Source organism: Schistocerca piceifrons, chromosome 6, assembly GCF_021461385.2.
Source record: "Schistocerca piceifrons isolate TAMUIC-IGC-003096 chromosome 6, iqSchPice1.1, whole genome shotgun sequence".
Lineage (NCBI taxonomy): Eukaryota > Metazoa > Arthropoda > Insecta > Orthoptera > Acrididae > Schistocerca > Schistocerca piceifrons.
In genome coordinates, this window is record NC_060143.1 from 111774305 (window position 1) to 111787585 (window position 13281).

Sequence of the window (13281 nt, forward strand, 5' to 3'; positions counted from 1 at the left end):
CCAATAAAGTTTGACAGTCATGCTTTTTAATAAAAATTAAGGAGTGGGTACGAAGGAGGGGAAAATATGCGGAGTACTATCAGTGTCGTATCAGTAATGGCCCTCCTTAGATCTAAATGTTGGCAGAATGTTGAGGCGGTAAAGCTCTTTGTTACTACTTTAAATATCATCTAAGCTTCACCATTCACTGAAAGACACCCTGCTGCCTTGAGGTACCAGGCTCAGTATTTTTTGGATATTTTTTACTAGCAGATCAATCTTCTGTGCTCCTAAAACATGTTATTTTTTTGCGAATCATCCTGGCGTGTTGACAGACTGCTGATTTAGACAACTGACTATCAGGAGTTCTACAATAAGAAGAAGATGGAGTGTGATTTTAATTCCATTGTTATTTATTAAGTAACCATTTTGCGCAGGATATACTGCATAAAGCCAATTTTGGCTGGCTCCTTTTGTGACCATCTTACTTTAACTTTTTGCCCTTTTCCTTTTGAATATATTACAGGGTATTCTTAACAGTAAGTTTGGTCATGGTTTTCATGACATAGGTCAGTTCAGTACCGACTGTGCAAAACCCCATACTTGTCTCTCATTATGATGGATAAGTTTGAATTTTGACATAGAGTGTCTACAACCTTCCTTTGTGATGGTACAAAAATGTGACAGCCTGCAGTGTCACCCTCAGGCTCAGTGACACTTCAGACAGCGGGGTGATGACACATGTGGAAAAGGTACAGTGTGCACATGCACCTTCTCCCCCCCCCCCCCCCCCCCCCACCCACGCACCCACCCACACACACACACTTAGCAAGGAAATAAGGGGTTTTCCAACATGTTAGTCTTCAAAAAGTAAATGTGAGAGACAAGGCTGAATTGTTTAGTCAAATTTCATTTGCAGTTACCTGATGAAAGCTCAAACTTTTCGTGGTGTTCGTGAAGTTTTCATTATGTTGTCTTTTATAGTTTGTCTCACAGAAAAGTCAGAACAATTTCACTTAACGTTATGCTTATGTAACCAATGTTTTTTTATTTTATTCTGTGCGTGTTGTGTTTAATTTTATAAAAACATTTTTTATTTTTTTATTTATTTTTTAGGACAAAATTCGAGCTGCTGTGCTACTATAGAACAGAATTTGATCCAGTCAGTGTATCTTTCAGCTGTATACAGCCAAATGTCATTCATTCAGTAGAGCAGAAGGTGTCAAGAAAAGTGAGTCTTACTGTTGTCTTATCTTTATGTTCTATTTCCTGCAGTCATATTAACAAGCCTTCAACAATAATAAATGTCCACTCATTCTTAGGGCGAAGTGACAGTGGAGAGCTGCACGTACGAGATAAGTAAATCACGTTTACAGCGAACAGCAGTTACTTCTGTCCCTCTACAGACTCAAGTTTGCTGCCACAGTTTCAGTCCGGATGAAGAGAAGCTTTTGCTTGGCTGTATTGATGGTTCCCTGGTGCTGTTTGATGAGGGAAGAGGAGTTACACATACAGTAAAGGCAGCATTTGTGAGTGTTATATCCATTGTGGGAAATTATCAACTCTAATGGTGGTGATTATTGTAAATTAAGTATCGTGTATACTGCCATATATTGCTCGACTAGTGTCTCCCATTTTAACAATGAAGGGTCTGCTCTCTCTTAGGCACCTATGTACAGACTAAAAAGTCGTATGCCATGGCTCCTGTCACTTTGGTACCAGCTGAGTGTAATGTCATAGTGCCACTCTTTCAATGAATTCAGTGAACTAACAATGCACGTGTGACATTTCAAGCAATTCTTTATCATTAAACCTATCCAAAATGCTGGGTATCACTGTTAACAATTTTGCTGCTTTGGGCATGTATACACATCCTGTTCCCCCCATGAACCATGGACCTTGCCGTTGGTGGGGAGGCTTGTGTGCCTCAACGATACAGATAGCCGTACCATAGGTGCAACCACAATGGAGGGGTATCTGTTGAGAGGCCAGACAAATGTGTGGTTCCTGAAGAGAGGCAGCAGCCTTTTCAGTGGTTAAAGGGGCAACAGTCTGGATGATTGATTGATTTGGCCTTGTAACACTTACCAAACCGGCCTTGCTGTGCTGGTACTGCGAACGGCTGAAAGCAAGGGGAAACTACAGCTGTAATTTTTCCCGAAGGCATGCAGCTTTACTGTATAGTTAAATGATGATGGCGTCATCTTGGGTAAAATATTCCGGACGTAAAATAGTCCCCCATTTGGATCTTTGGGTGGGGACTACTCAGGAGGACGTTGTTATCAGGAGAAAGAAAATTGACATTCTACAGGTCGGAGCATGGAATGTCAGATCCCGTAATCGGGCTGGTAGGTTAGAAAATTTAAAAAGGGAAATGGATAGGTTAAAGTTAGATATAGTGGGAATTGGTGAAGTTCAGTGGCAGGAGGATCTAGACTTCTGGTCAGGTGAATACAGGGTTATAAATACAAATCAAATAGGGGTAATTCAGGAGTAAGTTTAATAATGAATAAAAAAAAGGAATGCAGGTAAACTACTACAAACAGAGTAGTGAACACTTTATTGTGGCCAATATAGATACGAGGCCCCCGCCTACCACAGTAGTACAAGTTTATATGCCAACTAGCTCTGCAGATGATGAAGAGATGATGATGAAATGTATGATGAGATAAAATAAATTATTCAGATCGTGAAGGGAGATGAAAATTTAATAGTCATGGGTGACTGGAATTCGATAGTAGGAAAAGGAAGAGAAGGAAACATAGTAGGTGAATATGGAATGGGGGTAAGGAATGAAAGAGGAAGCCGCCTGGTAGAATTTTGCACAGAGCATAACTTAATAATAGCTAACACTTGGTTCAAGAATCATGAAAGAAGGTTGCATACATACAAGAAGCCTGGAGATACTGGAAGGTTTCAGATAGATTATATAATGGTAAGACAGAGATTTAGGGAACAGACTTTAACATGTAAGACTTTTCCAGGGGCAGATGTGGACTCTGACTACAATCTATTGGCTATAAACTGTAGATTAAAATTGAAGAAACTGCAAAAAGGTAGGAATTTAAGGAGATGGGACCTGGATAAACTGACAGAACTAGAGGTTTTAAAGAGTTTCAGGGAGAGCATTTGGGAATGATTGACAAGAACGGGGGAAAGAAATAAAGTAGAAGAAGGATGGATAGCTTTGAGAGATGAAATACGAAGGCAGCAGAGGATCAGGTAGGTAAAACGACAAGGGCTAATAGAAATCCTTGGGCAAAGGAAGAGATATTGAATTTAATTGATGAAAGGAGAATATACAAAAATGCAGTAAATATTGTTGTTGTTGTGGTCTTCAGTTCTGAGACTGGTTTGATGCAGCTCTCCATGCTACTCTATCCTGTGCAAGCTTCTTCATCTCCCAGTACTTACTGCAACCTACATCCTTCTGAATCTGCTTAGTGTATTCATCTCTTGGTCTCCCTCTACGATTTTTACTCTCCACACTGCCCTCCAATGCTAAATTTGTGATCCCTTGATGCCTCAGAACATGTCCTACCAACCGGTCCCTTCTTCTTGTCAAGTTGTGCCTCAACTCTTCCCCCCAATTCTATTCAATACCTCCTCATTAGTTATGTGATCTACCCATCTAATCTTCAGCAGCACCACATTTCGAAAGCTTCTATTCTCTTCTTGTCCAAACTATTTATCGTCCATGTTCCACTTCCATACGTGGCCACACTCCATACAAATACTTTCAGAAACGACTTCCTGACACTTAAATCTATACTCGATGTTAAATTTCTCTTCTTCAGAAATGCTTCCTTGCCATTGCCAGTCTACATTTTATATCCTCTCTGCTTCGACCATCATTTATTTTGTTCCCCAAATAGCAAAACTCCTTTACTACTTTAAGTGTCTCATTTCCTAATCTAATTCCCTCAGCATCACCCGACTTAATTTGACTACATTCCATTATCCTCGTTTTGCTTTTGTCGATGTTCATCTTATATCCTCCTTTCAAAACACTGTCCATTCCATTCAACTGCTCTTCCAAGTCCTTTGCTGTCTCTGACAGAATTACAATGTCATCGGCGAACCTCGAAAGTTTTTATTTCTTCTCCATGGATTTTAATACCTACTCTGAACTTTTCTTTTGTTTCCTTTACTGCTTGCTCAATATACAGATTGAATAACATTGGGGAGAGGCTACAACCCTGTCTCACTCCCTTCCCAACCACTGCTTCCTTTTCATGTCCCTCGACTCTTATAACTGCCACCTGGTTTCTGTACAAATTTTAAATAGCCTTTCGCTCCCTGTATTTTACCCCTGCCACCTTTAGAATTTGAAAGAGAGTATTCCAGTCAACATTGTCAAAAGCTTTCTCTGAGTCTACAGATGCTAGAAACATAGGTTTGCCTTTCCTTAATCTATTTTCTAAGATAAGTCGTAGAGTCAGTATTGCCTCACGTGTTCCAATATTTCTATGGAATCCAAACTGAACTTCCCCAAGGTCGGCTTCTACCAGTTTTTCCATTCGTCTGTAAGGAATTCGTGTTAGAATTTTGCAGCTGTGACTTATTAAACTGATAGTTCGGTAATTTTGACATGTGGCAACACCTGTTTTCTTTGGTATTGGAATTATTATATTCTTCTTGAAGTCTGAGGGTATTTTGCCTGTCTCATACATCTTGCTCACCAGATGGTAGAGTTTTGTCTTGACTGGCTCTCCCAAGGCTGTCAGTAGTTCTAATGGATTGTTGTCTACTCCCGGTACCTTGTTTCGACTCAGGTCTTTCAGTGCTCTGTCAAACTCTTCACGCAGTATTGTATCGCACATTTCATCTTCATCTACATCCTCTTCCATTTCCATAATATTGTCCTCAAGTACATCGCCCTTGTATAGGCCCTCTATATACTCCTTCCACCGTTCTGCTTTCCCTTCTTTGCTTAGAACTGGGTTTCCATCTGAGCCCTTGCTATTCATACAAGTGGTTCTCTTTTCTCCAAAGGTCTCTCTAATTTTCCTGTACGCAGTATCTATCTTACCCCTAGTGAGGTAAGCCTCTACATCCTTACATTTGTCCTCTAGCCATCCCTGCTTAGCATTTTGCACTTCCTGTCGATCTCATTTTTGAGACGTTTGTATTCCTTTTTTCCTGCTTGATTTACTTCATTTTTATATTTTCTCCTTTCATCACTTAAATTCAATATTTCTTCTGTTACCCAAGGATTTCTACTAGACCTCGTCTTTTTACCTACTTGATCGTCTGCTGCCTTCACTACTTCATCCCTCAGAGCTACCCATCCTTCTTCTACTGTTTTTCTTTCCCCCATTCCTGTCAATTGTTCCCTTATGCTCTCCCTGAAACTCCCTACAACCTCTGGTCCTTTCAGTTTATCTAGGTCCCATCTCCTTAAATTCCCACCTTTTCCCAGTTTCTTCAGTTTTAATCTACAGTTCATAACAAATAGATTGTGGTCAGAGTCCACATCTGCCCCTGGAAATGTCTTACAATTAAAAACCTGGTACCTAAATCTCTGTCTTACCATTATACAGTATAATCTATCTGAAACCTTCTAGTATCTGCAGGATTCTTCCCTGTATACAACCTTCTTTTATGATTCCTGAACGAAGTGTTAGCTATGATTAAGTTGTGCCCTGTGCAACATTCTACCAGACGGCTTCCTCTTTCATTTCTTACCCCCAGTCCATGTTCACCTACTATGTATCCTTCTCTCCCTTTTCCTACTCTCGGATTCCAGACACCGATGACTATTAAATTCTCGTCTCCCTTCACTACCTGAATAATTTCTTTTATGTCATCATACATTTCATCAATTTCTTCATCATCTGCAGAGATAGTTGGCATAGAAACTTGTACTACTGTAGTAGGCGTGGGCTTAGTGTCTATCTTGGCCACAATAATACGTTCACTATGCTGTTTGTAGTAGCTTACTCGCACTCCTATTTTTTATTCATTATTAAACCTACTCCTGCATTACCCCTATTTGATTTTGTACTTATAACCCTGTATTCACCTGACCAAAAGACTTGTTCCTCCTGCGTCACTAATTCCCACTATATCTAACTTTAACCTATCCATTCCCCTTTCTAAATTTTCTTACCTGCAGTAAATGAAGCAGGAAAAAAGGAATACAAACATCTCAAAAATGAGATTGACAGGAAGTGCAAAATGCCTAAGTAGGGATGGCTAGAGGGCAAATGTAAGGATGTAAAGGCTTATCTCACAAGGGGTAAGATAGATACTCCCTTCAGGAAAATTAGAGAGACCTTTGGAGAAAAGAGAAGCACTTGTATGAATATCAAGAGCTCAGATGGAAATCCAGTTCTAAGCAAAGAAGGGAAAGCAGAAAGGTGGAAGGAGTATATAGAGGGTCATACCAGGGTGATGCTCTTGAGGACAATATTATGGAAATGGAAGAGGATGTAGATGATGATGAAATGGGAGATATGATACTGTGTGAAGAGTTTGACAGAGCACTGAAAGACATAAGTCGAAACAAGGCCCTGGGAGTAGACAACATTCTACATTCTATAATGTAATCTTCAGCATTCTTCTGTAGCACCACATTTTGAAAGCTTCTATTCCCTTCTCGTCTAAACTATTTATCGCCCACGTTTCACTTCCATACATGGCTACATTCCTTACAAATACTTTCAGAAATGACTGCCTGACACTTAAATCTATACTTGATGTTAACAAATTTCTCTTCTTCAGAAACGCTTTCCTTGCCATTGTCAGTCTACATTTTGTATCCTCTCTACTCAGATCATTATCAGTTATTTTGCTCCCCAAATAGCAATACTCATTTGCTACTTTAAGCATCTCATTTCCTAATCTAATTCCCTCAGCATCACTCGATTTAATTCAACTACATTCCATTATCCTCGTTTTGCTTTTGTTGATGTTCATCTTATATCCCCCTTTCAAGACGCTGTTCATCCCGTTCAACTGCTATTCCAGGTCCCTTGCTGCCTCTGACAGAATTACAATTTCATCGGCAAACCTCAAGGTTTTTATTTCTTCTCCTTGGATTTTAATTCCTATACCGAATTTTTCTTTTGTTTCCTTTACTGCTTGCTCAAGATAGGCACAATAAAAAGACTGACAAATAAAGTTTCCAGAAAGTAAGGCTTTTGTCACCAATAGATGACACACACACACACACACACACACACACACACACACACACACACATACACATACACACAAACAAACAAATGCAAGTTGCACCTATGACTGCAGTCTTAACACCACTGCATGATGGGAGTGGCGATTGGGTGGAGGTAAGAAGGAGTCTGGGGCATGGAGGGGGAGGGATAGTAGGGTAGGGGTGGTGGACAGTGAAGTACTGCAGGTTAGACTGAGGGTAGGGGAGAGGTGGGGAAGGGGGGGGGGCATGTAGCGGAAAAAAGGGAGAAGTAAAAAGACTGCATGTGATGGTGGAAAGACGGGTGTCTAGTGCTGGAATGGGAACAGGGAAGGGGCCTTTATTGTATTTCAAGTGAATTTTATGTATTTTCCTACATGTATTACGTATTGGACTTACAGTAGTTCTAGCAAGAGAAAGGATATATTTAATGCATGTGCAAATGTTTCTAATTGTTAAAAGTGTTTACTAATAAGTTATATCTCATTATTAATGTGACCAGTGTTGGCATTTCACTGTAAGGAAGGTTGGATTCCTCCTACATGTTGGTCACTGGGCCTAAAGATGGCATAGTGAAGTGCTGAAACTGGTTCCATAAATAAATTACATTCAAAATATAGACAGCTGAAGGTGTTTTTAATTTTACCTTTTTTTAAAAAAAATTATAACACTGTCAAACACTACAGTTTATTATTTACCTACCGTCATCTGTAATTGGTAAATGATTTGAAGTCTGTTGATACTACACAATAAAAATCATGGCGGAAGAAAGCATGTTGCCAGTGTAGGGTGTTACAGTGCACATTTATTCCTGTATCAAACGTCAGTGCTCTTCTTTATTTATGTAATTTTAAAAATAAAAAATATGTGGTAGACACTGCAGACCTATCTTAAAAAGGGCTGTTTGAGTGTGGTTTTCATCTTTCAGTTTTTTTATATTATGCACCATATTTGCTGGGCCCCCTTTCATTTAATTGATTATGTAAATACTATATTGTTCTAGATATCCACAACAGTATCTTGGCACCCTGATGGTATGTTAGTTGTAGTTGCCAATGAAAGGTGCCAGCTACAGTGTTTCGACACAGCACTGGGCTGTATCAGGAATCAATTGGTGAGTGAAGATATTACACCATCGAGTTTGTTGGACCTCGGATCCTACTTTAGGACTCAGCCGACCCTTCTGCACATGGAATGGAATAAGAAGACAGATGTCAGCCAATATGCAGAAAACTTTTGCCAGACAGATGGGTTCCTTTTACTTCAGTTCGAAAGGTAAGGCTGTGTAGGACGATTTTATTATTGAGAGTAGATCATAAAAACAGATTAGTATTTAAAGAATAATTAGGTTAAGTGCCCAACACGGTAGTTGCCTGTTGTGTATTTCATATCATCAAAAAATTATGTTTCATGTTTGATAATGTTTGAGCAGTTTCATGTCTAAAAGTGTTGAAAGAAATATCCACTTGCATCAACAGGTCAGACCAGTAACTTACAAGAGAAGTACTTGTTTGTAAATGCTGGAAATTAACTGTTGGAAAGTATTGTGAGTAAGTGAATTGTAGAATGGGAATTGTATACATGCAGTGCTGAGTCATCCAAAGGTGCAGTGTTTCTTTCACCTACCAAAGACCTGCGTTTTTACCATTCCACATTTAAAATGAGGTTTGGCTTTTCCCTTTGCTTTTGTGGCAGCCTTCAGAGCAGACTTACTAAATATTTTACTTACTGCTAGCACTGGTTATACAAACTTTCTTATTTGCAATAACAGCATAACTTGTAATAAGCGATATCACTGAATACAATGTTTGTTCTTCCACTGGTCCTTTAACATAACATCTCTGTTTCTAACTAAATTGTCTTTTAACAGTAAATATTTGAAAGGAGGGTTAGTAAAGATGTGTGCATAAAAATGTCAGCCTTTGTAGTATAATGGCTACTGTAACTAACTACCAAATCAAAGTTGCACATTTAGTTAATGGTACATCCATAAAATTTCAGTTCAGATAGTGTTGTACTCATGTTTATGAGATCAAATGGAGAATTGTTTGAACCAAGCATTCATTTTATAAGTATATGTTACTGGTAAATAAAAGCCTTTGAGTTTGACAGTGAAATGCGAAATGTTGTTGTTGTTGTTGTTGTTGTTGTTGTGGGCTTCAGTCCTGAGACTGGTTTGATGTAGCTCTCCATGCTACTCTATCCTGTGCAAGCTTCTTCATCTCCCAGTGCTTACTGCAACCTACATCCTTCTGAATCTGCTTAGTGTATTCATCTCTAGGTCTCCCTCTACGATTTTTACCCTCCACGCTGCCCTCCAATGCTAAATTTGTGATCCCTTGATGCCTCAGAACATGTCCTACCAACTGGTCCCTTCTTCTTGTCAAGTTGTGCCACAAACTCCTCTTCTCCTCAATTCTATTCAATACCTCCTCATTAGTTATGTGATCTACCCATCTAATCTTCAGCATTCTTCTGTAGCACCACATTTCGAAAGCTTCTATTCTCTTCTTGTCCAAACTATTTATCGTCCATGTTCCACTTCCATACATGGCTACACTCCATACAAATATTTTCAGAAACGACTTCCTGACACTTAAATCAATACTCAATGTTAACAAATGTCTCTTCTTCAGAAACAATTTCCTTGCCATTGCCAGTCTACAATTTATATCCTCTCTACTTCGACCATCATCAGTTATGTTGCTCCCCAAATAGCAAAACTCCTGTACTACTTTAAGTGTCTCATTTCCTAATCTAATTCCCTCAGCATCACCCGACTTAATTCGACTACATTCCATTATCCTCGTTTCGCTTTTGTTGATTTTCATCTTATATCCTCCTTCCAAGACACTGTCCATTCCGTTCAACTACTCTTCCAAGTCCTTTGCTGTCTCTGACAGAATTACTATGTCATTGGTGGACCTCAAAGTTTTTATTTCTTCTCCATGTTATTTTAATACCTACTTTGAACTTTTCTTTTGTTTCCTTTACTGCTTGCTCAATATACAGATTGAATAACATTGGGGAGAGGCTACAATCCTGTCTCACTCCCTTCCCAACCACTGCTTCCTTTTCATGTCCCTCGACTCTTATAACTGCCATCTGGTTTCTGTACAAATTTTAAATAGCCTTTCGCTCCCTGTATTTTACCCCTGCCACCTTTAGAATTTGAAAGAGAGTAGTCCAGTCAACATTGTCAAAAGCTTTCTCTGAGTCTACAAATGCTAGAAACGTAGGTTTGCCTTTCGTTAATCTATTTTCTAAGATAAGTCGTAGAGTCAGTATTGCCTCACGTGTTCCCATATTTCTATGGAATCCAAACTGAACTTCCCCGAGGTCGGCTTCTACCAGATTTTCCATTCATCTATAAAGACTAAACCAGAAGTTGTACAGTTTCAGGGAGAGCATAAGGTAACAATTGACAGGAATGGGGGAAAGAAATACAGTAGAAGAAGAATGGGTAGCTCTGAGGGATGAAGTAGTGAAGGCAGCAGAGGATCAAGTAGGTAAAAAGACGAGGTCTAGTAGAAATCCTTGGGTAATAGAAGAAATATTGAATATAATTGATGAAAGGAGAAAATACTAAAATGCAGTAAATGAAGTACACAAAAAGGAATACAAACGTCTCAAAAACGAGATCGACAGGAAGTGCAAAATGGCTAAGCAGGGATGGCTAGAGGACAAATGTAAGGATGTAGAGGCTTATCTCACTAGGGGTAAGATAGATACTGCGTACAGGAAAATTAGAGAGACCTTTGGAGAAAAGAGAACCACTTGTAAGAATATCAAGGGCTCAGATGGAAACACAGTTCTAAGCAAAGAAGGGAAAGTAGAAAGGTGGAAGGAGTATATAGAGGGTCTATACAAGTGCGATGTACTTTAGAACAATATTATGGAAATGGAACAGGATGTAGATGAAGATGAAATGGGAGATAGGATACTGCGTGAAGAGTTTGACAGAGCACTGAAAGACCTGAGTCGAAACAAAGCCCCGGGGGTAGACAACATTCCATTAGAACTACTGACGGCCTTGGGAGAGCCAGTCATGACAAAACTCTACCATCTGGTGAGCAAGATGTAAGAGACAGGTGAAATACCCTCAGACTTCAAGAAGAATATAATAATGACTAAAAGTCTTGTTCCTGCTGCCACCGAACTTCACTAATTCCCACTATATCTAACTTTAACCTATCCATTACCCTTTTTAAATTTTCTAACCTACCTGCCCGATTAAGGGATTTTACATTCCACGCTCCGATCCGTAGAACACCAGTTTTCTTTCTCCTGATAATGTGAAATACTATGTTCAGATTCTATCCTAATTTTGTTTTCTTCTCTGTCTTCGTGTGTGTGGAGATATATTTAGAAACTTGTTATCAACAAGTTTTTGAAACTTACAGAACTTTGAAACATAATCAGTTTGATGAAATAAATTAATAATATGATGTATATTTGAAATAGAGGTACACCTTGGTACTATAGTTTATCTTAGGAAAATTAAACTGTGTGTTAACAACTGTGAACATCTCAATCCCTAACTCATCTATCTGTTGTTATGGGGGGTTATGTTGATTATACCATTGTGTGTAATACCTCCTAACAGTCAATCCTGTATCAGCTACTTCACTTGCGTCCACATGTTGGGCATGACGATGAGTGATTATGAAGTCTTGCAATTTAACTAAGCACTTATTAATAATATTAAGAAAAGGATGGATTGCTATTTGCTGTAATGATGACACATTGAGTCGCAGACAGGCACAATGAAAAGACTGTTAAAGGTTCACCAATGTCACTAAAAACTCGGTGAGTCAGGAAAATAAATTCAGTGATAGTCTTGCTATATCTACTGGAGATTCTCTCGGTTCAGTTGTTGGATGAATGTGCACTAAAAAAATTTTGTGACTTGCTGTTTATCTTTCAGAAACAGAGCAGGGAGGGACGTAAACTAAGAACAACAAAAATAATCCCTTAATCAAAATATACTGTTTTATTTTGAAGGGTCTGACTTGCTCCATTTTGCTAATGTATTAAAGTGCATATGACTTTCACCACACATATCTAATATATTTCCACTATGGAAAACTCATTTGGACTGTTACAGTGATTTGCCCCCAGTCTGATACTAATAACATCTATAATTTGTCGGAAAATAGATAAAATTAAGGAAAAGCAGCCATTCGCCTGTAGCTGATTGATGTGTGGTGCATAGAAACATGCAGCAGGGAGGATTATTTGCACTAGCTTTTTAGTGCGTGTTCTTTCTCTAGCGAAAGCACACAACATACCCATCTGCGGCCATGGCAAACGTGTGTACTTTTGCTCGAGGAAGAACAAGAGCTCAAAAGCTGGCGCAAATAATCCTGTTCTTTTGCATGTTTCTATGCACCTCGTATGTCAGCCATAGGCCAGAGATTGTGCTTCCTTAATTTTACGTATGATTCTTTTGTGGCGGCGTTCGTAGCGACAAACAATTCGCTGTAGAAACGGCTTATGAAGTCACCGCCACACTTTTAATAGCGGGCCGACCGGTCCACTGGAACAGTGAACAGAAAGATGAAAACCCAAACACTCTGGTTAAATAAAAGTCGGTACTTATCTTTATTACGAAGATACAGAAACACAGTAGTGAACTCCGTGTCTACAGAAATCTGTCTAGTTCGAGTCGGAGCGGCTAGGTCAGCGTCGGCTGACGACAAACAACAACTCTGCTGCGATGAACACACAACTGACTAGCAAGTACACAATTCGGTGGCGAGTATACAACTGAGCGGCGAATACAGAACTGTCCTAGTGCTCGCGACTCCAGCGCTTAAGAAGCCAGAAGCCACCGGTGGCGCGCGCAGACTTGCGGCGATTTCCTGTCTCGCTGGCGCTGCTTATGCGGACGGCGTCCGGACTTTGATGCTGCCAACCTTTTGGCAGCGGGCTCGGGTGGCATTACTGGCTAGGACATAACAGATTCCATCCAGCAAATTCTATTACTGTTATACATTGCTGTTCCAGATCTCTTCCATCCCATTCCCTTTTATATTTGTTGCTGTCATTCTTTACATATCTACAACTCATTGGTCCATTATTTATTCCTTAAAATGTCTAAACTTTCTCCTCCTCTATAGTACCTGCCTTAGTCTTGCTGT

At 39.5% G+C, this 13281-nt stretch overlaps 1 protein-coding gene across 1 annotated transcript in view; it reads left to right on the forward strand.

Moving 5' to 3' along the window:
- The window catches only part of LOC124803090 (WD repeat-containing and planar cell polarity effector protein fritz), a 65896-nt gene that overhangs the window by 15410 nt on the left and 37205 nt on the right, over positions 1-13281 (forward strand). Inside the window, exons 6-8 of the mRNA XM_047264239.1 lie at positions 1096-1210; positions 1302-1508; positions 8142-8413. Coding sequence (XP_047120195.1) covers positions 1096-1210; positions 1302-1508; positions 8142-8413 — 594 coding nt within the window. The remainder of the gene's footprint in view (positions 1-1095; positions 1211-1301; positions 1509-8141; positions 8414-13281) is intronic.